General features: G+C 38.4%; 1 protein-coding gene across 7 annotated transcripts; it reads right to left on the reverse strand.

The window, feature by feature from the left end:
* Positions 1 to 256: 256 nt before the first annotated feature.
* UPF3A (UPF3A regulator of nonsense mediated mRNA decay) lies at positions 257 to 27,087 on the reverse strand. Of its 7 annotated transcripts, none has more exons than XM_074815205.1 (11): positions 26,836 to 27,069; positions 24,750 to 24,856; positions 23,988 to 24,056; positions 16,219 to 16,325; positions 14,155 to 14,253; positions 13,960 to 14,070; positions 10,461 to 10,516; positions 10,210 to 10,368; positions 8,308 to 8,468; positions 4,855 to 4,929; positions 257 to 1,754 (listed from the first exon to the last, which is right to left on the reverse strand). In XM_074815205.1, exons 1-11 carry the CDS (start codon positions 27,055 to 27,057, stop codon positions 1,487 to 1,489), a joined length of 1,434 nt encoding a protein of 477 aa, XP_074671306.1. In that variant the 5' UTR covers positions 27,058 to 27,069; the 3' UTR covers positions 257 to 1,486. The 7 variants fall into 7 exon arrangements, with proteins under 7 accessions (XP_074671306.1, XP_074671305.1, XP_074671312.1 ...); XM_074815204.1 differs by having other exon boundaries at positions 4,635 to 4,929; XM_074815206.1 differs by having other exon boundaries at positions 1,491 to 1,754; positions 4,691 to 4,929.
* Positions 27,088 to 27,385: the final 298 nt, after the last annotated feature.

Here is a 27,385-nt window from a genome sequence, read left to right on the forward strand (position 1 = left end):
GCCAGGACACCAAGACAAAATCCCTTCTCTGCAGTCAGGATAAACTTGGCAAACAAGATAAACTTTAGATGGAGCTAAACCCCAGTGATTCTCTAACAGCAGTTCTACTTAAGCTTGAAGTAATTTCAGTTGGCAGCTCACTTAGCTTGATATTAAAATTCTTCTCAACTGTATTTTTATATACTTCTGAAGAATGCAAGGTAGCATAGCATCTTAGTTAATTTTTCTGAGTAATAGATGAGAAAATTGCAGAAGATCACGTCTCAACATCATAGTCAAAATCTTTTTGCTTTTATTCTGTTTAATGCTTAATATCAGGGAAAATACAATAAATAATTTTTCAGTCTAGAACAATTAGATGTTATGCTTAATAATAAAATGTTTAAAGAGGATGTAAAAATAAATTAATATCTTACTATTTAACTTCAATGACAAAGCAGGTCTCAGTTTCAGACAACTGAGAAATTTTCAGCCATGAAAGATAAATGAACATATTCTGCCCTTCTGTAAACACACGGCTATCATTGAAACCAATGGAAGAGAGAGATATATACACACACACATATGTGCCTGCAGAGGGCAGAATTTGGCCTAGATCTTACAAAACAGTAGTTAGCAGTTGACACTCATGTATGTTTGTTTTTTAACAAATAGAACTGCAGAACATTTATGTATCTATAGATCTTCCAAATCCTGCAACTGCAACTTATATGAAACATTAGCATATAAAAAGTCATCACTGTACAACCACTTTTTTTTTTTAAAAGTCAGTGTCAAAAACATAAAAACCAGCTAATTTATTAAAACCAGATATATTGTTTTAAGTGCTGAGGTTTGCATTAGCTTTCTTCTGTTTTAAGCACAGGAATCTATTAAAACATAAAAGGCAAAAGTGGCTCAGAAAATGACAAACTCTCTAACAACATACTTGTAGCTGCACTAACACTTATCTGACGCTATAGTTAATTGAAAAACAATGTAAACACAATGAGGTACAGATACCAACGGACATTTCTCACAACTGTGCAAACTGTGGGCCTCATCCTGCAAACGCTACTGGCTCCAGAGTTTCCTCCTGGGGCTGGTCCAACCGAGTCCGACTGCAACCCCCCGCAGCAGCCCCCGCCGCTGCCATTTGCAGGAAGGGGTCCTGTGACCCTCGTGTCATGCACCAAATACGTTTAAAGTGCCTCAGATTTCAAACTGATGCAAATCTACATTTCATTTCTTTAGACTTGAAAAGGTGAAATAGCTCCTGAAAAGTCTCATATAAATACTCATTTAAAACTATTAGAAGTTTTCTATTTCAAGGTAAATCTAATAAAATATTGAACTGCTTTTAGATTAGGCAAATACTGTTTGTGTTGCTTTTTGTAAAAAAGCAACAATATTCCTTCGCTGTAAGATACTTTATATATCTCCAGTCACTCTTCCCTTTATTTTACAGAAAGTAAGAGGCAGAGCTATTACAATTTTGTTGGTGCAATCAGTTGCCTGTGGAGTTCTGAAACAGGCCTATGGATATTTTGTGATGACACTGAATCTTGAGTCCATCCCTTTTCACAAGTCTTTCCTCCAGTTTATTCTGCTTCTTCGCTCTTCTCAGAACCACCTCCAGCTGAATTATCTGCCTCATACTTTTTATCAAGAGCATCTTCAAAGGATTTCCCACTGCAGTCATAGCTTTTACTTGTAGATCCCGTATGTGTTCGAATGCGAGCTCCTGGCTGGTATAACTGCATGGCTGGGCGATCCTAGAAGGAAGGAGATGTGGTTAACACTCCGAGAAACCTGTGTGGGATACACATGTGGGATTTTAAAGTTATGAATGTTTGTGAAGAAAGTAGATTTTGTGTTAAAACACTTTACATTTCATAAGACCCAGGAAAAAAATGGAGTGTAATGAAGATTGACTGAGTATTTACTATGTTTGGTTTGTAACACTATTCTTGGGAGCCAAGCATTTTGAATAAATGAAGAAAACTGTAAAAATTAAAGATCCTATGATACATTTGACATAAACAAGGAGAAATACTGAAGACAATTATCAAACTCAGTATTACAGGTAAAACTGAAAAATGTTGCTACTTTCACTAACATCAGCTGAGAAGAACAATAGCCTGCACACTTGCAACTCTGCAGATGAATGACAAACATTAAATATAAGCATAAAGAAATCAGACAAACCAGAGAACAGTTTAGCAGGTAACAGCTAGAAAATTATCCTCAACTGAACTTTACCAACTGATAGGTGTGCAGTGCTCTTTAAATCTTTAAACATGGAATGCACATTTGAATTATACATATCAAAATAAAATTGCTCCATTTCATCATGCCTTCCATGCTGCGTATGAGAGCAGGGGAATTCACTCACTGATAATAAACAAAGTAAGTACAATTTGAGCATGCACAAGGCTTTGTGAGTGACCCAATCATACACACACTGATTTGATCACTGGAAAATGGAAAAAGGAGCCAGTTTACAAGGAAAAGACACCTCAAACTTGCAAATGGTGATCTTCCATAGCTCTTGACAGCACTTTTTGTTCTTGAAATTTCAATAATAAAACATACTGTTTAGAAACTCTGCTGCAGAAGTCTTTTCCTGGTAAGAGTATTTTACTCTCACAAATACTGGTTTTTAATGTTATGAAGGAACCTATTCACCAAAACCTGAGCTTTTTGACCTAAGCCTTGTGTTAAGTTTAGCAAACAAAATTAAACAGCCTATTTTAAAAGTGTCAGAGCATTGAAATTGCCCTACATCAAACTATATTAATTTTCAATTACCCTCATAATTTGAAGTAATTTTGGTCTTTTGTTCTTTCTTTTTTCTTATTCCCAATATGCATTTTCCCTTTTTCTTTCTTTTTCCTTAACCTTTGTCTTTTTTGCTCCACCTTTTTCTCCATCTCTTTAGACCAGATATCAAGATTCACTATTGGACCATACAACTAGATCGTTCTAGTTAGTGCTTTGTAGTGAGGTATGAAATGCCGTATCTTTCTACCTCACAAACAGTGCCCATTGGAAAGTTTATGATAAAGGGTCCAAATAATTTTTCATATCACAGACTCTGTACCTCACAGTTTGCATGAAAGCTAGCACAACTATTGCTTACACTGGAAATTTCCCATTTTCTGATTCTTACAAACTTCAGAAAGAACCTCAATCTCTGCCTGAAAACTTGTGTTGGCATTGTTAAGTCTATAGGTAAGTTGGAAAACTCAGCCCTTAATTCTTATCTATGTGATAAATACTCTAAGGAAAAGAGTCACCACACTGCAAAAAACTTTACTGCTATTGCTTATTCTGTTTAGGGAACAAATCTAGCACTTGATGTGTGGACTAATCCAGAGACTCAGCGAGCTACCAGAAGTGGAATGGGAAGAAATAAAAGGAGGCAGCTTCTTAAGGCTTGACAAAAGGCCCCCAAGACCCACCATCCAGTTCCAAGGTTGCAGATTATTTCGCCAGATTTCAATGGCAGTGTGGCAAGCATGAGGAAAACAGTTTTGCCCATCTTCCTGTTTCTGAACTAGCCATTTTTCTGACTGTTCTACAGCTTGAGCCACGGGCATACGTGGAAAGTAACTAGTGTGTATGTGCAGATAAATGTCACCCATACTGCCCAGCTGACCTTTGCATAAACAAGAAGCGGGGCACACCAGGCTTTCTGTGTCCGCAAAAGGTGACTTACTTGACACACACAGCGAGTCCACCTGGACTTGCTCTACGCACACTCTGTACAGACTCCCTCTGCACGGGACCAGTTTAATCCTTGTCAGCCTTAGCCCACATCACAGATCAGTCACTTGGTTTGAAAGAAGAGATTCACATGCAGAATAAATTTCTACACAAAACAGTGTTTCTTTTGTGGAAAACTGAGGATCAGAAGGGAAAGAGAATGAGGGTGACAAGGAGAACCACGTCCTGAAAAGACCCTGGCACATCCATGAAATCAGACAGCCTGAGAAAACTTGATGCCCATGTCTCTGGGAGACAATAAGGGGCAGCTCTACTCCACACCCTGCTACAGGCCCCGCTTGCACTGGTTTTGCACCTGCTCTTTCCCTGACAACAATCATGAGGATAACTTGTCCTAACCAAATGACAGCCTTTTCTTGCTGGCAGATATACAATACTGAAGAATTTTCACATTTGCACCCTCTAAACACAACATTTATTTAAGTCCTTATAGTTCCTCCACTGAGGAATGCCTGGCCAATCCATAATATAATTACTTTATGAGCTGGGTAATGGAAGTACATTTTTAAAAGACTAGCATGCCATAGTTTTAAAATTTCATTACAGATTATAAGTATAGCAATTTGTAATACACTCATAAAATACAAGGCTTCCAAGAATAGCATTCTGAAAATGCTAGGGTTGAAAGGAAGACAGAAAGTCTTCTATGTATTGTAAATATGAATGAGCAGAGACCTGTAACCTTAACGTATTTTAACTGCTGTTGTTCTCTGATAACAACAGAAAGACGTCTGGGTTTTACTGAAAATGAAATAAAGAATTGCTTTTATTGAAAAAGCATCTTTATGCTGAGTTTGCAACAGTAAAGCCTGTGACCTTGAAGCGTATTTAACTAATGAAAGATTATCCTAAATGAATAAAAGAACCTTATTTCTTATGCGCTCCTTTTTGGATGCCATGTCATCACACTTGTCCTCTTTACCCAGTTTGTCTACTGCCTCCACAGTGAAGCTGTAGCTGTAGTTCCCTTTCTTTCCTCTGTCTTGGTTGTATCCTTTCCCCCATTTCAGCTCTTCTTCATTCCTTCTCACAAACTTGTCAAACTCATAGTGAGCTCTATGCTTTCTGCCATCATCCAATCGATACCTTTGTCTTTCAGGTTCTTTTTCTCGAAATCTTCTCTCCAAATCTCTTTGCTCTTTGTCACTATCATTTTGTGACCTATGAGTATGTACAAAAAGACAGAAAATCCAAGCAATTAACAGTAAAAAATAAGCTGCTGAAGGATACAATACAAAGCCTTCCTCTGACTTCAACAGTATTTAGAGCAACTGTATGGCAAGGCTGTTCTCATTAAAAAGGGGTTATGTGCAATTTTGCCAAATCTCATCCATGTATGCCCGACCCTGACTCTGCATTCAGCTCAAAATAGCAGACAAAGCTTTGCAAGCAAAATCGGACTTCTGTGCCACTGTTGTGGAAAGCCCATTCTTCAACTTTTATCCCTCTTTGCAAACTCACAGATAGTTCCCCAATACTCCTCACATGAACACATGCTGCATGATTAGCTCTTGTGGCCTGTTCTTGAGGTGACTCATGTATATGAGGATTCCCTTGAATGGGAACATTCAGGGCTCAAAGGAATTGTGCAGGTATCATGTATCAATTTGTAAAGTTTTATGACTCTGTCTAACAAAAATTATTCACTGGAACCACAACTTGCAGAAGGCATTTGTGAAAATGAACACTTATGTTCCAGGCTTTTGTTTATTACATCAAGTAATTTAGCCTACCTTTGCATATTTTATTTAGGCAAAAGATCATTACCTTACCATAACATAATACTTAATTTCTGCTAAACTGCAATGGGTTTATATTATAAAGACTGTTAGTTTGCAATATTTTGCTGCCTGTCTGATACAATTCTCAGCTCTTATTCACTTCATTGTTTCTGTTCAGCAAGTGGGTGCTTCTCTCATACAGTCAAACTGCAAATAACAAAGAAAGGTTACAGAATAGATTGAACTTTAAAAGGAACAAATACAGGCCGTTTCTTTTTATATATTACATACATATAAATACTTAAAATTCAAACAGGAAAGTTGCTTTTGACAGTCTGCTCACATTTTGGGAATTAGCAGACAGAATCAGAGAGGATGAAGATCTTCTAATGGTGTAGTGATCAAATATGCTTCTCATTTGGAATGGTTTAATATCAATAAAAGTGTATCTTTCTATATCACTTTTTTTTTTTTAAATAACAGAACTGTGAAAATTGTCAGCCTCTGCCATGAACTTGGGCATCGGTGGGGCTGCCAAGACAGAGGCCTCATCTTGGGAAGAGCTGGAGGTCAACAACAAAACCTGAATGACAGGTAAGTTATTCAGTATTTGGCAAGACTGTGCTTGTGTCAGCATAACACATTCACCAAGAGGAAGCAATGTCCCAGCTGTCACAGACACCTGAATCAATCTCAATTACAGAGATACTGTACCTGTAGCATGGATAGCTATATATAAAATCCTATGTTAACTCTCAAGGGGTATGTGGCTATAAGTTGTTTTGTTTCATGCTTAATTTATACTATTCTAGACACTAACTCCAAGCCCTAGCAAGGCTCAGAGCATGACCTTCCAAAAAGCCAGAGAGACACATCTCAGTTCGTTGCCATAGCGTTGCCTGGTACCTGTCTCTTCCCCTGCCTGTTACTGTGGGAGAGGAAGGAATGGACGTGCCTGGAGGTAGGCAGGTGACAGGGATACAACTCCAGTCAAGAGTGGGTAAAGTAGCTTTCTAAAATTCAGTCACAGCAGACAGGCAGGCAAGAGTGGAAATGGTGGGGTAAGCAAGTGTAGGTAGAAGAGAAAGTTACATGGCCAGAGAAAGAGAAAGCAGAAATGAATGGAAGTAAAGGGAATGGAAGGATACTTCTGTTTGGTATAGTTTCAAATCCTTCTGTGACCATGTACACTCATGCACCTGCTGAGGTTTTAATTTGTGGTAGAAAGCTATTGCTACTGAGCCTTAAAACATGGTTTCAAACAGGCAGTTCAGTCTCCTGCATGTAGAGTTGGAAGTTAGTTTATTACTGATTTCTGAGTCAAAGTAGTTTCAAATTTCATTCTCGATCCAGTTGAAATAGCTCATAGCTTGCTACCTAATCCCACCCAGTAATAATCATGATGAAGTGAGCACTTGGAAAGACAAGGTAACACTTACTGTACTTGCACAGCCAAAAGGATTCTGGTTTACACCTGGAAAATCTACATTAATGCCTTATTAAACTTACAGGATCAATAGTAAAAATGTTATATGGCACCACCAAAAGCTTAATACATAAAAAGCTTTATTAGCAAATAACTGACTTGCCCCTGCAAGTGTTTCTGTTGACCCTGTTCTGTTTCCTTTGTTGAAGAACATCAGCAAAAGAGTTGCTGAATATTTTCAATTTCCATTAGAGAAGAGGAAATGGAAGGTTTCAGCATCTTTCAGGACATACTCAACTTACTGAAACACTGAGCCCATGTTTGAAGTCCTTAGAGACAAAAAAAGATGAATAATCCATGTAGGCTATTATTAGTGAACCATTTCTTCAATTAGCAAATTCAGTGGGTTTATTTTCCAGTGTTCAAAGTTTCTTTATTTTTCTATTTGCCATTATGAGAACATTTGCAGCTCCTGCATACTTTTCATAAAAATCAAGAACCTATGTGGACAAAGACAAAATTTAAACTACTCAGAAATGGCAGGTTAGCCTGCAAGGCTCCTAGAGCACAATCCAAACTTCCTCTAATACTTTATATATAATACCTTACATAACTTATTTAAATGCTCAAGATTGTCCTTATGTACTACAAAGTACTTTTGAGAGCTTAGCTAAAAAACTCTACTGAAGAACAAAGTATTGTTTATCTCAGCAGCATATTATTCTTAGTTATGTATCATACATATCTTATGGGTGAATCCTGCTTGCCATGGGACATATGTGCCAAAGGACAAGAGAGAGAACCAACTGGTGAAAACATCTGTAAGACATTTCCAGGCTACAGTAGTAGTACAACTGAGCTGTAATTCTTGTTCCTACTATTACATATGTAACACAAAAGGCAGTGGGAGACAGAGAGCGCCTTCTGCATGTATCTATCATAAGGCCATCATTCATACCTCAACTAGTCTGCTGTTTATCAAACACATTTATACATTTATTGCAGCAAAACCAAGTGTGAAGGAAAAGTAAGGCATCCTAACCAATTTAGTCTTTGAAATCAGTAGTGGAAGGAGGGCGTTACCTCAGCTCTTGATGGGGAACAGGTGAAATAACAATGAAACTCTGAATGACTTTTCATGCAGAAATCCTTCCAATCTCGTATCTCAAAACATTTCACAAAAACCAAATTGCATCCCCTAATACTGCCATCAGGTCAGTAAGCTGTTACTAAACACCTTTTACAAAATGGACAGTGAGAGATTTGTTCACACACAGAATGGAATAAGTTCTTTTCTGACAAAACACCCAGTCAATGCACCACTTATGTTTAAGCCTTCAGATGAAAGCATTTAGGATCTAAATTGAAGCCTAAAAGATAAATATTACTTACTTTTCCTTAAGTTCTTTTAGTGAAGCCTCCAAAGATTTGGATTTTATACTCCCAGATCCAGGTGATTTATCCCATTTGTTTTCCTCAATGTCAGCTTCTTCACCTTTTTCTTTGTGCTTTTCACTGGACAGTTCATCTCCTTTTTCAGGCTTCTTGAGAAGCTAAGAGATATTTGTTTATATTATGATGTAAAATTATTCTCCTCTGTTGTAATAGATATTTTAACAATGTATTAAATATATCAGTAACCTACTAAGACTGAAAATACCTTATTTAAATGCTAGGAATGTATTTTACAAAGTATGAAATTTAAAGTTATTTAAAAAGGGTAGTTTACTTTTGCTAAGGAGTGAGAGTCATTCACAGGCATTCAACTGCACACTTTTAAATATGAAAGCACTTACCTACTCTTCTGAGTTTTATATATAAAGACATTATCATGGTCTACGATTTCTTAGAAATCATATAACAGAGCTCAATGGTATTGCCAATAAAATAAGAAGTAGAACTTCTACAATGCTACAAAGAGAGCAGGATTAATACTTCACTCCTTGAAATATTATATATAAAATGTGTGCCTCATGAACTAGTTGGCATAGACTGGCATATAGAAGTAGGTGCTTAGTATAAATACACCCTGACAGAAATGCAACCTGAGGAAAAAAAGAATTATATTAGCAGAAAAGATCACATTACATTTTCACCTTAGATATTTCCAAGAAGACTGTTCCTTTCACAACAAATAACCCACACAAGGCTTGAGCAGTGTCTAGCGTTCCAGGAATTATCTTTATAGAAGGACCAACTGTCTCAAACTATTTCTCTAACATTTCAGGAATAAGCAGAACACCTTATCAGTCTTTTTAATCCACCAGTTTTTCTGAAATGAGCACAGGTTGCTCTTCTCCAATATTTAAAACTTTTGTAAGGTTTCCCTCAGATAGTATTTCCCTTTTGTTTTGGAGACAGAACTAACTTTCAAGGCAACATCACCACACATATGTCATAAATACTGGGGGGGGTTCAGATAACCAATTTTGGGTAATACATTTTAAAGTCCCTTTCTTTTGAACTTCTAGAGTGTTTTTCTTTATGCCCAGATATGAAAAATCTGTAATTTGGCTTCAGAACTTACTATTTTTATACATCCAGGTGAAAGAAACTGTTGTCCAGGAAGAGGAAAGAAGCTCTGTGGCTTCTCCCCACCACAAGATCTGGAGTGAGTCTGTGTGTCCTTGTGTTAAGCTACAGGCTCATACCAATTTTCCTCTTCAAAACAGCCTATAAAGCCTTTCCAATACCACAAAATTTAGTTCAGATTAATAGTTTTTTTATCTATGTCATTTTATACAAATAAGGTTTTAAATGTCCAGACTTAATAGCACAAAATACACCCGCCTAAGTGAAGACATTAAAAGCACATCCATTCTGATTGTTATAAGGCAGTGCAGTTTGAAATTAGCAAGACTTTGTTATAACTTGGTTAAAGCATACTGTTAGAATACATCACTTCTGAGAATAAACACGAAAACTTCTCCACACATATGGCTAGATGAAGATTTACATGACAGGAAGTGTTAAAGACATATTTGCAATAATCTTCCGACACGCTGCCACAGAACAATTTGGTTCTGTCAGGTTATGATGGCATAGAATGTGGCAGTGTTGTATAAAGATATCTGAGTTACCTGCTGTAACTGCATCAGCACATCATTGTACCTAAGGCAATGAGTCATACTTTCAAACAACGCTACTTAGTCAAAACCCTAAATTATTCTCCCTTCCAGTCAAAACTGGTTTGGTATCTCCACACTGTACTGTAGTACACTAAATAAACAGTGAGATACCAAAGGAACTTCTGGATAACTCCAACAGAATAATAATCTTTTTTCATTAAGGTACCTTGATCCTTATTTCTTTTTCAGAAATTTTCTTTTGCTTCTCCACTTCTTTTCTTTTACGTCTTTCTTCTTCTCTGCGCTTCCTTTTCTCTTCCTCCCGCAGACGTTTCTTCTCCAATTCTCGCCGCCTTCGTTCTTCTCTTTTTTCTTCTCGTATTCTCTGAAGAGGTCAAAATGATTAATTGTAAATTGTCCAACGAAAAACCATGTGAAACAATAAATGTTGAACTTCAGGCAAAAGTCTGAACGTACCTGCTTTTCTAATTTTCTATTTTTAATATATTCCAAAAGGGGTGTTGTTCTTCTAGCTAAAACACAAAAAATTTGTGATGTAGTGTTCAACTCCTAAAATATGTACTCATTTCTTTACTTTAGTACTAACCCCTTTTTTCTAGCTTTGTCTGCAAGGAAGTTAAATAATTAATAAACCTGTTTGGTTTATATATTTTTGAAGGTATTCCCATCATTCTCCTTTAGAAACACTTTGTTGCTTTTTTGCTGTTAGGGTTAGATGCAACAGAGATACGTTGCGTGATAATTTAATGCTTAATTAAGAATCGTATCTTTTCAGTTCAAGAGAATGGCTTTTTTCTCTTGCTCATCAAACAGTTATTTCACCAAAAAGGAAAGAAATGTGTTCAGAATCTATTCCTATATCTTAATTTTGTACATCATTGCTGTTCATACACATCATTTGTACATATTGCTGTTCATATACAGCCCACATACTGTAATCTCACATAGCACTTTTCAATCCCAGATTTCTAAGTACATCATGAAGGAAACATTTTCATTCTTATATAGTATTTCCATTTAACAATCATTTATCATTCACCTCTCCATGGGAAAATGGGATGAATAAGAGATAAGTGGTTCGTTCCGGGTGACATAGCAAAGTATCAGCAGATTCAGTAGAACTCTGGCTTCCCAAGTAACAAATAAAATGCCTCATCTACTAGATCACACAGCCATTCTTACGTTACAGAGCTGTCTCCACACTCTGAAGTCTAGCCTAAGCCACCTGCCTGACCCATCCCCAAATTATACAAAACTTGGAGAACATCATCAAATTCTGTCTAATGTATAGCATTTGTGACTGCCAATATTGAATTCAACCTTGAATTCATGTACTTACAGGTGTGAGTAGTTACAACAAATTTTGCCAGTCTTAGATGTCCCAGGATAGAGTTACAGAAAATGGTTACTATTAGAAATTGCTCTACAGTTATGTATAGGATTCTTCCTCAAATCAGAAGAAAATGTCACTATTAGAATGCATGACAGGATTTGGAAGAAAAAATAAAAGAAAAAAAGGAAGAAATAAAAAAAGTTTTCATCAAATGTGAAATGGAATAGCCAAAATCTAGACAAAACTCATATCCCAAAAACATTTGAATGTCTTTGTCTTGAAAGGATGAATATCCTAGGGGCAACCCATTCATTAATAACCTTGTTATGCAGTTATGAATGGGAAGGTTTGATAGGATTCTGTATTTATTTTTGGCAAAGATCAATGGTCAAAAGCAACAACCAAAAAAGATTGCTGATTTGAAATCTCCCTCCCTCTATCCCTAGATTTCCCATGCTGCCCACCCCTCTCTCCCACCTGCCCATAATTTTTGACAAATTTTAGGTCCCCAGCACCCTCCCTACCAGTCCCTCAGATCTGCAGTTCTGCCTCTCTCTCCTGCTCCTGTAAATTCCCCTGTCTGAGCAGTGTCCGCCTCTGGGCACTTTTACGTGCTGAAAACGATCACAGATTGTAACTGGAGGGTCTGGGGAGAGGACAAACTGCACTCAGAGTCCAGAACTTGACCCTAGTCACGACTAAGGCTGTGGTGCAAGAGGTTTAATCAGAAATTGTAACTTGAAGTTCAAGGGAGAGAGGCAATGTGATGAGTACTATCAAAAGAGGAGGGAAAAAAATAATGTTTATCAAACCTGAATCTCACCCATCTTTTTTACGGGCCTTACTGCAAATAAAAATCTAAGAGGTTTTTCTTAAAATGTTTAAGAAATTTTAGAAGAAAATAAATTACAAAATGAAGATCTGTGTCAGCAGTTTTATATTTTATCTTGCTCTCTACAAACAAGCCAGAAGAATGAGTTTATCTTCAACTTGTTATAGAGAAAATCTGTTTTATCTCTCATACTGAAACTGATGAGTTAACGCATCTGACGTGATGCATAAAACATGTTGGCTTGCGGTAACACTACCTAGAGAAATGCTGAAAATGTGAAGCCCAATTCTGCCAACAAAGTCCTGGGCATGTTTTGTATTGACTTCAGTAGGAATAACACCTTTGAAACTGGACATACAACTAAACCCTTATGTAATTTTTCTATAAACATGCTAGCCACTGAAGTAATCTTTGTTTTTATATTGATAGTAACAGCCACAGTTTTAAATAGCAGAAAAAATAAAGCAACTAATTTGATTTCCTGTGATTAAAGAGAAACAAAACATTAAAACCCCTAATGTAAAGCTGCTTTCAGTCAATATTGTTACTCAGAAATCTGCAACTGTCAAGACTAATCATTTTCATTGATATTTTTAAGTTAATAATCTTTCTTGAAATTGTAAACTTCTTACAAATTTTGACTGCTTTTACTCTACTGTCAAATACTAGGGAAGGTTTGGGGTAAATAAAAATTGTTGGGGAACTTCCCTATCTAGAACAGCAACAAACAAGTTTTATTAATAACAGAATTATCTAAATGTCCATACTTCTAACATTTCAATTTCCTCTAAATTGTCTAAGTTCCAAGTCTCTCCAGTCAACTCTCAAACATCAGTAACAAGAGAAAAGACAAGAGGAAATGGCCTCAAGTTGCATCAGGGGAGGTTTAGATTGAATATTAGGAAAAATTTTTCACCGAAAGGGTTGTCAAGCATTGGAACAGGCTGCCCAGGGAAGTGGTGGAGTCACCGTCCCTGGAGGTATTTAAAAGATGTGTAGACATGGCACTTAGGGACATGGTTTAGTGGTGGACTTCGCAGTGCAGGTTTGTTTACGGCTAGACTCGATGATCTTAAAAGTCTTTTCCAATCTAAACGATTCTATGATTCTATTCTATGATTCTAATAAAAGGAGGTGGCTACTCTTACACTGTAAAGAAATAATAGCAAAGGACGATTTTTTTTTTCCTACTTGACTGTCACACCTAGGGAAACAGTAAGTGTTCTACATGTTGTCACCTGGAGATACAGCAGATCAATATTCCATGTCAACCTGAAAGCTCCATACTGGCATTGGAGATTTCAGTGTTGATCTTACTAAAGATTCCCCCCAAGACTCTGACAGTCATGCTGCATGCATACAGAAAACAAGGTGTTGCCTTACTTTCAAAGCTTTTGCAGAATCTTCACTGTGAGAACAAAGATCATTTCATGCTTCTCAATAAAAGCAGTTAATATCAGGGATCGATTATTAAGTATTCAGCTATTTTATCTTTTAAAAATAAATCTTCCATCTTTTAATACATCTGTAAGTATTCAGAAGTATTAAGGACCTATTTCTGAAGCCACTGTGCATGCAAAACTTCCAGTGAAGTCAAGTGATTCCATGCATAGAGACTTAAAAGAATAGGTGGAGTGTTTCCTGCCACTACTTGGCTGGATAACAAAAATTTAACTGCAATAATCTCAATCTGTTAGACTGAACAGGTCAGCTCTTGCAGGTAATATCATAAAGATATAAAAATAAGATATTTAATATTCTCAGTAATAAGAAAAATCAAGAAAACAGACCAATGAGTTCCCTTGTTTTGGCCTCAATCTCTCCCAAAAGAATCTCAGGATTGGCACAGATTTTCTCTTCATCAGCACAATAACTTTCTAAAAATTTCCTATATTCTGGATCTGTGAAGAAAAATGTTTGAATTATGTTAATACTTTGCAATGCATGACAGATTTTTCACTGTGACGCCAAAAAAATATGTTTACCATCTTCAATGCTCCCGGCTTTGGCATCTTTCTTCTTCAGCTTCTTTTTTGAAATCTTCTGGAATGGAGCAAATTCAACCACTGCAGGATACTCCAAACCTTAAAAGAGATCAATGCTTAATTTTTTGAGGGGGAGAAATAATCCCTATACTCAAGTAAGATTTTCAAAACTCTTGAAACTTGTGTTGGGCAGTCTTACTTGAGATCCAAGGTGAATGTTTCTACAATCCCATCCTAAACTTCTAATGAAAAATTACATGTAGCAGTATCTTGGATTCAAAACAAAACACAGGTATATTTTAGTTATAATCATAAACATTAAATATTTTTTGGACATGCTAACAAAGATTGTCAAAATGAACACGACTACTGTTGCACAGTAAAATTCTTGCATTGTCCTTTATAATTCCTTTTTAATTCTTCATAGATATTATGTTCATTGATTAGAAAAATTTACATAAAATCCCAGCCCAGTAAGTACTACTGGGAAATGAATCTGAAACAATTGAGTTGCTTCTGTAAAGTTTTGTTGCCAAAAAGCTTAAAAAAATAAATAAATGCTAGGTACTCTGCAATAATAAAACATACGGCCTACTTTCAGAACCCAAACTGTAAAACTCGGCACATAGAATTGTGTGAAACTTCTGGTTTTCTGTTTATGATGGACTACACAACTTTTTGTCTGTGTTTACTGGCATGGATTCTTTGGTTTGAATTCTGCCTTAAAGACTGGAGTCAGAACTGCTTTTGAATTTTGCCTGATTTCCACTTGCAGCAGGTTCAAGACTACGCTTTGCTCAAGTCCACTGAAAACTTGGCTTAAATTGCTACAAAATTTGTTAACCTTAACTGAATCTGGGAATGCTTGTTTTAATTTTAGCCTCATAAATGCAATGCTGCCACAAGCCTCACCAGAGGGCACCTGTTATCAAAACCTGTGCTATTTGCACAAACACTCATGTCAAACTGGCCAGCTGGGCCCAAGCTCAGTTTTGCAATGTACAGAATATTCTGGCTTCAGTCCAGCATAACACTGAAGAATGTGCCTAATTCAGGCAAAGTGAAGTCTTGGCAGAATCATAAAAATAGTTTCTTTCCATTTTTTCATCTTAAACAGCTCAAATTTGAAATCTGGGAATCACACAATATGAGGAATGTGTTGTTCTCCATCTCTAGGAAAATCCATCCAAATCTGATTACGTTAGAAGCCTACAAAATACCTCAGGTGGGAAATGCTGAAGAGGAATTTGTTAGACAGACAGCTTCTTCAGAGATCAACTCTCCAGTAAGAGTGGACAGGACTACTTTTCACAGGACCTCCACAACACTGAGTGTACAGAATAGACAATGTCTATACAAGAAATCCACAAATCTATGTCTGCTTTATAAAACCCATGCAATTTTTTACAGATGGTGTGAGTGACTGAGGCAAGGAACTGCTAAAGGAAAAGCACCATTTCTTGGCTATGGCTGTTCATGCTACTTTCATGCTACACACCTACATTACAGAGTTTTTCTTTACTGTTGGGCAAATTTTTGCAGACTGAACATTTTAAAGATGGCAACCAATTCTGTCACTCTTTGGAACTCAACTCAAGATGGCTGCAAATGCTCTAAATCAAGCTGTACATATCAAAAAGTGGGCAACCACAAAGATGAAGTCAAGTTTTTGTCTTGCTTTTTCAAAATGGGAATAAGTGGCACAACTTTATCTCACAGAAACGCACTGAAGATGTAACGATTCATGCTTGCAATGTGTTCAATTACTGTTGTGATGAATTTTGAAGCTTGCATAAGGTATTTATCTTAATAGGATCTTGATAGTGTATTGCTTAAGGTACAAGAATGCGGATAAAGCATGCATACCACATAGACAAGCAAGACTACATGGACAAATGTATTTTGCACTTCATTATCTTTTAAGTGCTATATTTTAATATATTTTTATGTAATTGACAACATATTGAGGAAAAAACTGGCATAATTAGCAAAAAAGGAAGTAAATTAATGTTCTAAAATGGTATATGTATATATGCACACTTAGTATCTTACAAATAGTCCAACCTTTATTATCAATGAAGACATAGCCATCAAAGCGATCTCTAAAAAGAAGGATGTCCTCAGGATTTCTAAAGTTAATGTATGCTCTTGAGTAGAGATGAGGATAAAGGCTGCAACAAGAAACAATTTTAATTTCTGTTATTTATTATTCTGTTCAGTACTAGAAAAAAAGTAAAACTAGAAGGAGCACACTGCAATTCTCATCTTCTTTGAGAAATGGCTACCTTAAACATGCATATCGAAGTCTTTACATAGACATATCTCATTATAATTATGACAAAAAGTAACTCAACAACTGAGTTCCTGGATGCAACTGTGAAATTTATTCTGAACTGAGAAATATTTCTAGTTGGTTTTGCCTCCCTAAATTGCAAAGCATATGCTTCTATTGTGCAGGACCAAAGCTTTAAGTCTAGTATTTCATGATTTAAGAGATATGAATATTGGGGAATTTGGGGCATAAAATTTTGGGGAACTTTTTGGGCATGCTAAGAAAGTCTTGTCACTGAAACAGGAGAAGGTAAGTAAAAGCTCCCAGTGAAAGGGCAGTTGCCAAGCCGCCACTGTATTTAAAGAGATTTCCACCTTTAAGAACAATTAAATAACCTAACAATTGGCAAGATAATCCACTGAATTATGTACAAATAAATAAACTCCATCTGACATACATGTGTATCAATATATATGCAATGTCTAACTGTGAAGAACCATTAGTGTGAAAATCCAAAGCATTTCCAGCAAATGAAAGAGCAGGGACTTACCTAAAATAATTCTGATTCTTCAAGAATTTATTGGCATAGATCCCACTCCAAGGGTAAATGTTTAATGTGCCTGATAAAAATCTCAGGGCTGGCACACCACCAACCACAGGGAAACTGAGGTAATGTAATGAATTACCACCCATCAGCTAAGTTATTGAATCAGCTAAGTATATAGCATGTACGTGTTTTAAACCCCTGCAACCATGATATAAAACAGTTTGGCTTAAACTGCCTTCCACGATGGCTACGTATTACACCAGGTTTTTAACATACCTGAACACATAACTTTAAAATACCTGTGTTCATAATACTACTGCCACACATGGCCTGTCTTCAGACAAACTCACCACCAGCAGCAGGAGACAATGAACACACACAGTTGTAACTGTATTTCAATTCTGTAACTATTGCAGAATCAGATTTCACAATGAGTGAGAAAGCTCAAAAATATGGGTTGGATCACAGGATCCACACATGTGGCAGCTTAAAGCAACATAGTTTCAACAAACCAAGTCATTTTTTCTTTTTCAAATGTGCATCCATACAGATTCTACTTTGGGTGTTAGAGGGTGACCATGAAGAAGAGGGTGCTGTCAATAACTAACCAGTGATTTTGTAAACCCACCAAATTTGTGTCTGATATTGTAGCCAGAAGAAATGTTTAAAAAAACTTGAGAGCTTTTTTTGTTTAGGTATTTTGCAAATACCAGCTACGGAGTGTTTCTACAGCATGCAGAGGATAAACCTTCTAATTCCAAGGAAGAGCTATTTCATCCATATATACTCACTATATTTTGACATTCTAGGATCGGAATAGCACTGAGCTAACTGAACTATAAGCAGGTAATCACAGAAATGCCTGCTAGGGCATGGCTAGGGCTATGCTGCTGACACAAAGCAGTGCTGAAAGGCACTACAGGCCTGGCACGCTCCCTCACGAGCCACAGCCTACACCGATGCCACACGGCTACACACCACTTGCAAGCAACCTCTAGACAGCTCGACCAAATGAGCATGGTGACACGTGGCTGTGTTTTGTCACGGGGTTCTGCAAACTCTGTGGAATCCTCTGTGATCAGATTTGCAAACCTCCAGTTGGCACATGCAACACAATGTATCTGGAGGGTTGCTGTGGAGCTACCACTAAGATGCAAAGCAGATGAAACAAGCCAGCTTCCTTCTCACTGGTTTCAAAGCAAAAAAAAAAGGAACACTTTTCACACAGTTAAAAAAATATCTTTTAAAAAGGCATAAAAGTATATGTAAAGGAGGAAATTTTATTCTGGCAATTTACAGCTATGCTGGAAGAAATGTCTCTGTGCTGCCTAATGGTTGGAACAGTGAAGAAGTCTGATAGCTGGTGGCTCCCAGGAAGAAGTAAACTTCCTTCTCTGTCAAGTTAACAGGATTATTTCATGTTCTTTGATGTTTCAAATTAAATGAGGCCTGATATTAGAGACTGGTATGATTATACACTTGAAGTGCTAAAGATTCACAGGACAAAACCAGGAATCTTGAGGGAGCATTATTTTTCAACCCAGTTATTGTTATCTGAGATTGAAAAACTGAGTTTCAGTTCCTAGCCTAAACAACTATTTCAGTGTTTTATCCATTTCCAGTTTTTGTAAAATACCAAAATGTTCCATACATCAAAGACTGGGACTCAGACAAATGTCCCAGCCACTACATTATTGTGGCACTTCTCTGTCTCAGTGCACAGTAAACAGCTTCATCTTATAGTTGGATTTTTTTTTTTTCCTGCAGTAACTTGGAACCTTATGGTTGGCCACATAACTATCATGAAACTGAACTGAAAATACAAAGACTTATTCCTTCCTTGTTTCCTCTAGTATGTACATTGCCGTCTGTTTCATCTGCTTTGGCAACACAATCTTTTCCTGGTACCCAACGTCATGTTTTTCTAACATTTTCAGCTTAGATTTACCAGAGTGAGTATCCTTCAAAACAGAGAAACATTTGATAATAGTTATTAAGCATTTATTACTAAGAAAAAACTGAGTCTGAAATATACAAACAGGACTCTGGGAAGCAGAGATTTAGAATTTACCTTGCAAATAAGGGATCCAATGTTGTTGCTATACATTATTAACATTTTCAAGAACTTCACTCACATCAGCAGAAACATACAAAAATATAAAAGCATGCTTGTGCGCAGTAGGATACTGATGTGCACAGAAGCACAATAAATAGGATTGTCTGTCCATTATTGTTGCTATGTATCAGGGTAGGAGGTTGTAGAAATACGGCTGTGAAAACGCTTAGCAATTACAGGTTCCTTCTCTGATGGAGCCACTTCTACAAATAAAGAGCTGGTTCTTGTATGCGTGCAAATTAGCTGTCAAATTAGCGCAAATTAGCACTTCCTGTATAAAAGCCTGATCACTGAGCACCGGGGAGGGGACCCTGTCTTATGCTTCTTACCCAGCAAAATCTGTAGTGTGCCTAAAAGAATGCATAAAATTCACTCTCTAAATGGGAAGGTAACTAAACTTAGCAAATTGGAAATGCTTAGCACTGGCCTGCGTATAAAATACCATCTCTTACTCTGGGTTTCAGACACCTGACTTCCAACTGTGGCTCCCCACCCTGGATTCCCTCTTTACCTGCCCACCGAGAACTCACCAGCATGACTGTGCAGCCAACAATGCACAGGGCTTCACAAGGCCACAGGCACCCTGTGGCTAATACCCTCTCCTAGGAAGAAACACTCCTGCTCTACTTTTGTAATTAGTATTCAGCAGTTACTGGATAAAATACAGCTTTTGCTCTTCAGGATTTTGCCTTCCGGCTCGGTCCTACAGAAGGGTCATTGGACTCTTGTGTGTCTCCTCCTTTTTTAAAGTATCTACCAGCATAGATTTCTTCTGGGATTTGAAATTCAGTTTTGAGGTTCCATGGTTAGTTTTATAATCAGACAGCTGGTTCTATTTTGCCATGTTTGCTGTCTATAACGCTGCTTTCCATCCGTATCATCTTTTGGACAGATGCACTGCACATGATGTTGGCATCTCTGGGATATCACTTAGAGCAATCTCTATGGAAATAACCCAAATGAGTCTGACTGTACACATTTTTTCAGTACAACACACTGTTTCTTCGTTTTCTGCTGTGCATTCAGGGGTATTCAATCTTCTAGGTTACATGTATTTCTATAATATTTAGCCTATCATATCTTCAAGCCCTTTTTTAGTAATTTTAGTGACAAGCACATTCTAATAGTTTACTTCTTCTAAAATGTATCTTTTAACACAATTGTGTAAAAAGACTGGTATACAGAAAAGCAATTTGAAATAGCTATCTATAATATAAACAGCAACATGTAAACTATAAAAACAGCCATCACTTCTTAGTAAAAGTAATTATCAATTTACCAAACATGGTGTGTATAAATAAAAAAACATATACACTTATATGTATATAAATACATAGATCTCTACATCTAAGTTTTGGAGTGTTAAATAGAATCCTCCATCCGTTCATATATTACATAATAATTTCTGATCAAATGGATAACTCATAATCTACATTGTCATGTCAGGCTAAAATCCACTGGCCTTCATCCTCTTGTCCCTGACCTTCTGTGGTCATTCACATAGTGGATGAAACTGGCATAATTTTAAATTAACTTAGCCTTTCCTTTTTACAGATATAAATGAGGACAATTTGCCCGGCAGAGGAGAAGCTGAACTATGCAGTTGTGATAACAGACTGTCACTCATTCCATCCAGAACATAGTAGTGGTGGTTCCCTTAACACTCTAAAGGCGCTGCCCCTTCAGAGCCGCAGTTCCTGGGTGCACACCACCACACTACAGCATTACTGCTATTTGCCTACAATAAACCCAAGCAGAATGTCGGGAAGCAGTTATGAAGGGAAAAGGAGGAGTCTTGTTTCTAAGAAGCTTTATTACTGTCTGTGATATATGGCATGGCATCGACTATTTGACTGGCTGTCACATAAGCAAAGCTCCTGTTCAGATCTTTTTACTTTTATAACCTCACAACACCCTTAACGAGTCCCAGCGCTCAGCATTCAGTGCCAGTCCCAAGGGATGACCCAAATCCTGCAGGGCCAGAGCTCAATCACTTGACCCAAGTTTTAGAAGACTCAGAAACATTTACATTCAGACAAGAAAGAGTATCTGGAAAAAATAGATAATATTTGGAGTCTGAGAACAAGGTAGACTGTCAGTAAGGCAGAGTCCTTATTATCAGCCATAGATAGTGTGTCTATCCAACATCCCTAAAGGCCGTAGAATGTGTCACTGAAACAGTTTTTTATTTTGATGTCAATGTAAAAGAGAGAATAAATGTAATGCAGTGAACCAGATGAATCTGAAAAAAATGAATGAAACACAATGCAACAGTCACTTTCTGAAATGATTTTACTGAATGGAGGTAACTGAAAACTGTTATACATTAATGACATTACTTAATCAAATGAAATTTCAAGAAGTTTTACAGCTTGCCTATAATAAGACATTGTAAACTTAAAGATAACCTTTACACTGCAAAAAACAGAGAAACTGGAGTTGATACTCATATCTTGTTTGTTTTGTCCTCTAGGATGAGAAGACCTTGGAAATAGAAATGTAGAAACAGCTATAGTTTGAACTCTCTAGTCCTCTCTCTGACAGCAACTAGCAGAGGATGCTTAAGGAAAGTTTAGTAAAAAGGGGAAACTATACAATGACACTTCATCTAGTGTATCATTTTAGCTACTTGCAGCCTAGAGACTTTGTAATACAGAACTTGTATCTTTGTGCTTAAGATGTTTCCATAGACAAGTATTTGTCTAAATAAGTAGTTGTCTAACTGCTCCTGAACCATTTTCAACCTCCATCATTTCTGACATCAATTTCTGACAAGGAATTCTATGGTTTAACAAAGTGTTTTGGGGGAAAAAAAGAGTCTGTACTTCACAGTTGAAAAAATCTGAATGAGCTCTTAGAAACTTCTGTTATCTAGAGCTACACAGGATAAACTGAAATCCTACAGCTCTTAAGGCAAATTTGTCTGCTTCCGCATCAAAACATTTTTATGTTCCTTTCTCTTCCCAACAAACAGATACTCTTCACTGAGTAGCTTCTCCAAATCATTCTTTTGTCAGATAACAAGAAATTTGTTTTTAATCTTTCCATGTTTTTATTATCACTGAATTCTCTGGACTGGTTGTCACTATGCACACAGAACAGGATCTAAAAAACAGCTCATCAGTGAAAGACAGAGGGCACCGTAGAGAGAACATGCCCACCTTGCCCTGTAGTTCTTAGGGTTAGCTGGAATGGTATGAAGACACACCCACAGAGAGTTTTCTGAAATTTTGTGAACTGTCCATAACATGACAGATTACTGCAACACAATGCTTTACACTCAGGAAAGAGTTCTCTGCTAGGTAAGAGGAGACTAAGACTCACCGTATTAATTTTGTCTCTAACTTACAGTTTCTGAAAGTTTACTGTATATTCTGGAGCGTGTGAAAATGTAAAGAGCTAAACCATAAACAGATGTACATGGGTATGCGTCAGCATTCAAGCAAAGGGAGCAAAGTGATCCTGGGCCAGTCCAAGAACAAATAACCAGTCAAGCCAACACTCTGCAGAACTGTAGCTAAATGTCCATTAAACTGCACAGTTTGCTGAAAAAAGTTGTAGCCATACAAACCTCGTAAAAGTAAACCCTTTCTGAAAAAAATACATCTTTTGTAGGAAAGCATAATTTTTAAGCAAGATGAAGCAAAAAAAAAGCAAATACAAAACCGCTCATGCTGAAAAATTCAAACTTATACGAAAACATTTTTTTCTGGAGAGCTTAAACTTGTGAAGGCAGAAGAGAACATGGATCCAAAACTCAGGAGGAAGAGAACATTTTTCTCCCAGATCATTATTTTATTACAGGGCTCATACATTGAACTCAAGGAAACTGACAATCCAAGCAACACATATCAGAGATATCACTGTTCAAAAAAAAGTTTAAAAATATGTATTCTTTGCTTGCTGCATCTTGAAGTCTAGTAGCAAAACAATATAAGAAATACAGCTTTATTTTCTTCACACTTGTTATTTTTAATCATCAAGATCTGCTCTTCAAGGCAAATGACTTTAAAAAGTCTTAAGCATGTCCTCATCTCTCTACCAGAATGAGCTCCTGTGTCATATATGTCATCTAACAAACCTTTTTATATATGCACAAATGTTCTGTCCCTAGCTATAATAAAGCACATGACACATAACATAGCATGAGAGAAAAAACACAGTATCTTTCTGCAGTAACCTGACATGGATGCAATTAAACGAGCAGACAGCAAGATTTTTGAGTACTCCAAATTTCATCACATAAAAGTAGAGAGAAAAATGAAACTTTTTATGTCCAACTGTTGTCAGAACCTTCTCTTTTCTAAGATGGCTGACTCCCTAAATTCTTATGCCAACAATTGCTCTAGAAAGTTAAAATTGTAATTTTTTAACTGTTTCCTGGCATTTGTGCAGCTAAACACACTGAAGACAGAGATACCCTCCTTCAGAGAATTTTTGGTTTGTCTTTGATGTCTTCCCCTTATCAAATGAACAGTTGGGACAGAAGCCTTAGAGAGACCCATTTGGAAATATGAATGATGAGGTTCAGAAGAAAAATGTAAGTAACTACAAAGTCTTTCAATCACACTAAAATCTCCTCTTTCCTAACTTCACATCTACCTCGTGTTCCACCAGAAAAGCTGAAGCACCTACTATTTAGTTGCTGCACATATGTGTAACTGTCCAGGACAGGCAACTGCCATGCAGTTTCACTAAATAGACATTTATTCCCTTCTGACTGTGGAATTGGCTGAGAGAACCTATATAGTCAGAGTTAAGCATCTAATAACACAGTGGTGGCAAGAAGTGGCAGTATCCTTTCAAATAAAATCAGCCCAGGAACCAGACCATTCCAAGTGTAATCTGCCACAAAGAATTCCCTACTAAGGAAAGGTATCTGCTCTGGGTGGGGTCACCTGTAACTTTCAAAGTTGATCAGCAATAAACATCCAGGATCTCTGTAGTCCGTGGGAAGAATCTGGTGCCTGTGGAGGATGATTCATTGCACACTAAGATAGGCTAGGACAGGCAAGATGGATCTTGTACTTTAGTTTTTCAGAACACACATAGATGTAGCATACAGGCTATTTTGTTTTATTTTAATGGTTAAGTTCCTTCTCTTCTGGAAAATGTTTCGTTCAAAAGGGAATCATATTTTACCACTCTGACACTGAGTTAATTATATAAATATACTAGAAATTCTGATTTATTTTAAATCAACCACTATTTCTTTTTCTTAGTTATGAATGAGACAAAAATAAAACTTGATTATTTGAAAAACTGTATGAAATAAATACAAAAACATGTAAGCAAACAAAGAAACTAAGCTCAAATGGCACTCATGGAAAAACTTCTGTGATATTTGCCCTAGGTTGATTTTTTTCTCAGAGCCAATAAACAGTCTGTTGCACTTTATCAATGAAAGTTAAACATCAGGGTTTCAAATAAAATTATGTCCTATTCATACAGAAAATTTTTCTGTTTTAAAATAACTGGTGTAAATGAAAAGGGCAGGAATGCATTCTCTCTGCATATGTATCCAGCTTTTACCAAATATTTTAAGTAACTAACAAAACCAACAAAAAAGACTTGACAGAAAAAATATGTGATTTGGTATCTCCAAAATACCTTAATTAGTTTTAACCACCTGAAAACCTGCAAAACCAGCTCATCCTCACCTGGGATCAGCAGTGCAAAACTCAAAATAATCATGCGCAGGTAGAGGATGTAGCTGTTCCTCTAGTTGCTCCTTAGTCAGACAAGGAGGAAGCCGTCGAATAACTACCTGTATATATAAAAGAAAATGGAGATTTATCTATATAGAAGAAAAATGGAGATTTATCTTTGATCTATATACTGTAGAAAGAGACTAAACAAATCATATTATTCCACTTTAAAAGCTCTTCCTCTAATTGGGAACCTCAACTGGAGCATTAGCCTCCTACTGATTTACCTTCTTGGACTTGCTGACAGATGGAACAATTTCCTTATCTCAGCTGCTGCTAACATGGTAAAATTGTAGAGTAACTGAAATATTCTGATGAAGAGCTTGAGAACCACTGCAATTTAGCCAAGAACAGAAGACATTAACAAATGACCATAAAAATAGATATTGACTATACAAATTTTTTACCCTATGTATTAAAAATAATATTTAGCTTAAGCCAGCTTTTAAGCCTTTTATTACAACAACATTTTAGTGTATTACATTTATGTGTCCAGGTGCTGGCAGTGGGGGCTGCAGGGGTGGCCTTGTGAGGAGAGGCTGGGGCTGTCCTGTGCTGGACACAGGCAGCTTCAGCTGACCCACCGCAGGGCACAGCTGAGCCCCGGTGGCACCGCTTGGAAAGTGTATTTAAGAAACAACTGAAAAAGCAATGCTGGAGACAGAGGAGTGAGGGGAAAAAGGTGTGAGAAACAGCACTGCAGACACTAAGGTGAGAGAAGGAAGAGGGGAGAAGGAGCTTCAGGTGTTGGAGCAGAGATTCCCATGGAGGAGTCCGTGGTGGAGCAGGTTGTCCTCCTGCAGCCCATGCAGGACCATGGTGGAGCAGATATCCACAATGCAGCCCGTGGGGGACCCCATGCTGCAGCAGGTGGAGATGTCCTGAATGGAGCTGCAGCCCGTGGAGAGCCCACACTGGGGCAGGTTTATCCTGAAGGACTGCGAAGACCCACGCTGCAGCAGTTCAGCAGAATAACTGCAGCATGTGGGAGGGACCCCCCTGGAGCAGTTCATGAGGGACAGTATCACACGGCAGGGACCCCACGCTGGAGGAGGGTAAGAGTGGGAGGAGGAAGGAGCAGCAGAGAAGAGCAGTTATGTTCTGTCCTGTCCGTTCTGTTTGCAATCCCCATTCCCCATCCTCCTGCACTGCCTGGGGGCAGAGGAGGTAAAGCCTGGGAAGGAAGGGGGGAGGGCTGGAAGGTGTTTTAATCTGTTTCTCACCATTCTACTCTATTTTTTTTAATTAGCAATAAAGTAAATTATTTTTCTCCAAGCTGCATCTGTTATGCCTGTGATGGCACTTTGTAAATGATCTGTCTTTATCTCAACCCATGAGTACTTTCATCTTATTTTCTCCCCCTGTCCTGCTGAGGAAGGAGTGAGAGAGCGTCTGGCCGAGGATCTGGCAGCCACCCAAAGCCAACCCACCACATTCAGGTAAACTGGCCAACAATAAAGGCCATGAAACCATACGGAAACCTTTGGGACAGAACGATGCCAGCACACAAAGCAGTAAAATGGCCATCAAGCTTCAGACAATCTATTTCCATTTCTTGCCAATATCGGAATTTAACTGAAGTTATAGTGATTTTCAGTGCTTCAGTTTTCCAATTTAGAAAATGGGAATAAATCATATCTCAAAGTACTCTATGTAAGTACTCTTTTAAAAGTGCTCGAGTAAAGCCAGGGAGAGAGAAGCGCTCTTGTCCTTGCAGGAGCTGCTTTGCCACAGCAACAGCCAATCTCGATTTCTAAAGAATTCAAGGTGAAAAGGCAGGCAAATTTACAGCGCTGCTGCTGGGGATCTCAAAACACTGACGTGAATAAACACTCTGATTCGGCAAATGAAGAAACACCCGCTTAAACACCAGAGTCTCCTGAAAGGAAGACTCTTTAGCCTGTTGGACAGGGCCTACCTGGCCCACGCTCCTCACCGCACACTTCTGCCCCCCAGGGACGCTCCCGACGGGGCCCCCACGCCGCCCCCGGCCCCACGCGCGCCCCTCGCGCCCGGAGCTGCGCTCGCGCCCCCTCACTTTGCTCAGAGCCGTTTTTTTCTCCTCTCGCTGTTTGCCCGGCGCCGGGTGAAGCGGCGGGGGCGGCTGCAGCGGGGAGGGCGGGGAAGGCGGCGGAGGCAGCCGTGGCGGAGCGTCCGGGTCGCGGCGCGGCGACTCCCGCCGCAGCGGGACGTCCATGGGCCACTTCTCGCGGCCGCCGCCCCGCATCAGCCCCGGCCCGGCCTCCCGCTCCGACCGCATGGAGCCGCCGCGGCCCGCAGCCAGGCGGAAACCTCGCGAGAACTGGCCGCTGGCCGGGCGGAATCTCGCGAGAGTTCTCGGGGAGGGCGGGCCGGGAGCGGGAAGTGCGAGCCGAGCTGCCCCGCGCTGTCCGCTCGGGTTGTCGGGAGGTGCTGCTGCCGCCAGTCCCGTCCCCGTCGTCTCTGATGACGGGAGAGGCGCTTTCAGGAACCCCAGAGGGTGCGCACTGTGCCGGTGGGGAGGGCAGGGCAGGGAAGTGTGTCCATTTCCCTCCTCTCATGGCCCCGACATAAGCTCACGGGTGCCTTGTAGCCCTGGCTGGGGCCTC

The sequence above is a fragment of the Strix aluco genome, chromosome 2 (genome assembly GCF_031877795.1).
Source record: "Strix aluco isolate bStrAlu1 chromosome 2, bStrAlu1.hap1, whole genome shotgun sequence".
NCBI lineage: Eukaryota > Metazoa > Chordata > Aves > Strigiformes > Strigidae > Strix > Strix aluco.

Coding starts and splice junctions, on each gene's coding strand:
- UPF3A (XM_074815204.1), bottom strand. CDS start 27,057: ATGCGGTCGGAGCGGGAGGCCGGGCCGGGGCTGATGCGGGGCGGCGGC. Junction 14,071..14,154: donor AGCCGGGAGCATTGAAGATG/GTAAACATATTT, acceptor TTTTCTTCACAG/ATCCAGAATATAGGAAATTT. Junction 10,369..10,460: donor ATAGAAAATTAGAAAAGCAG/GTACGTTCAGAC, acceptor TGACCTCTTCAG/AGAATACGAGAAGAAAAAAG.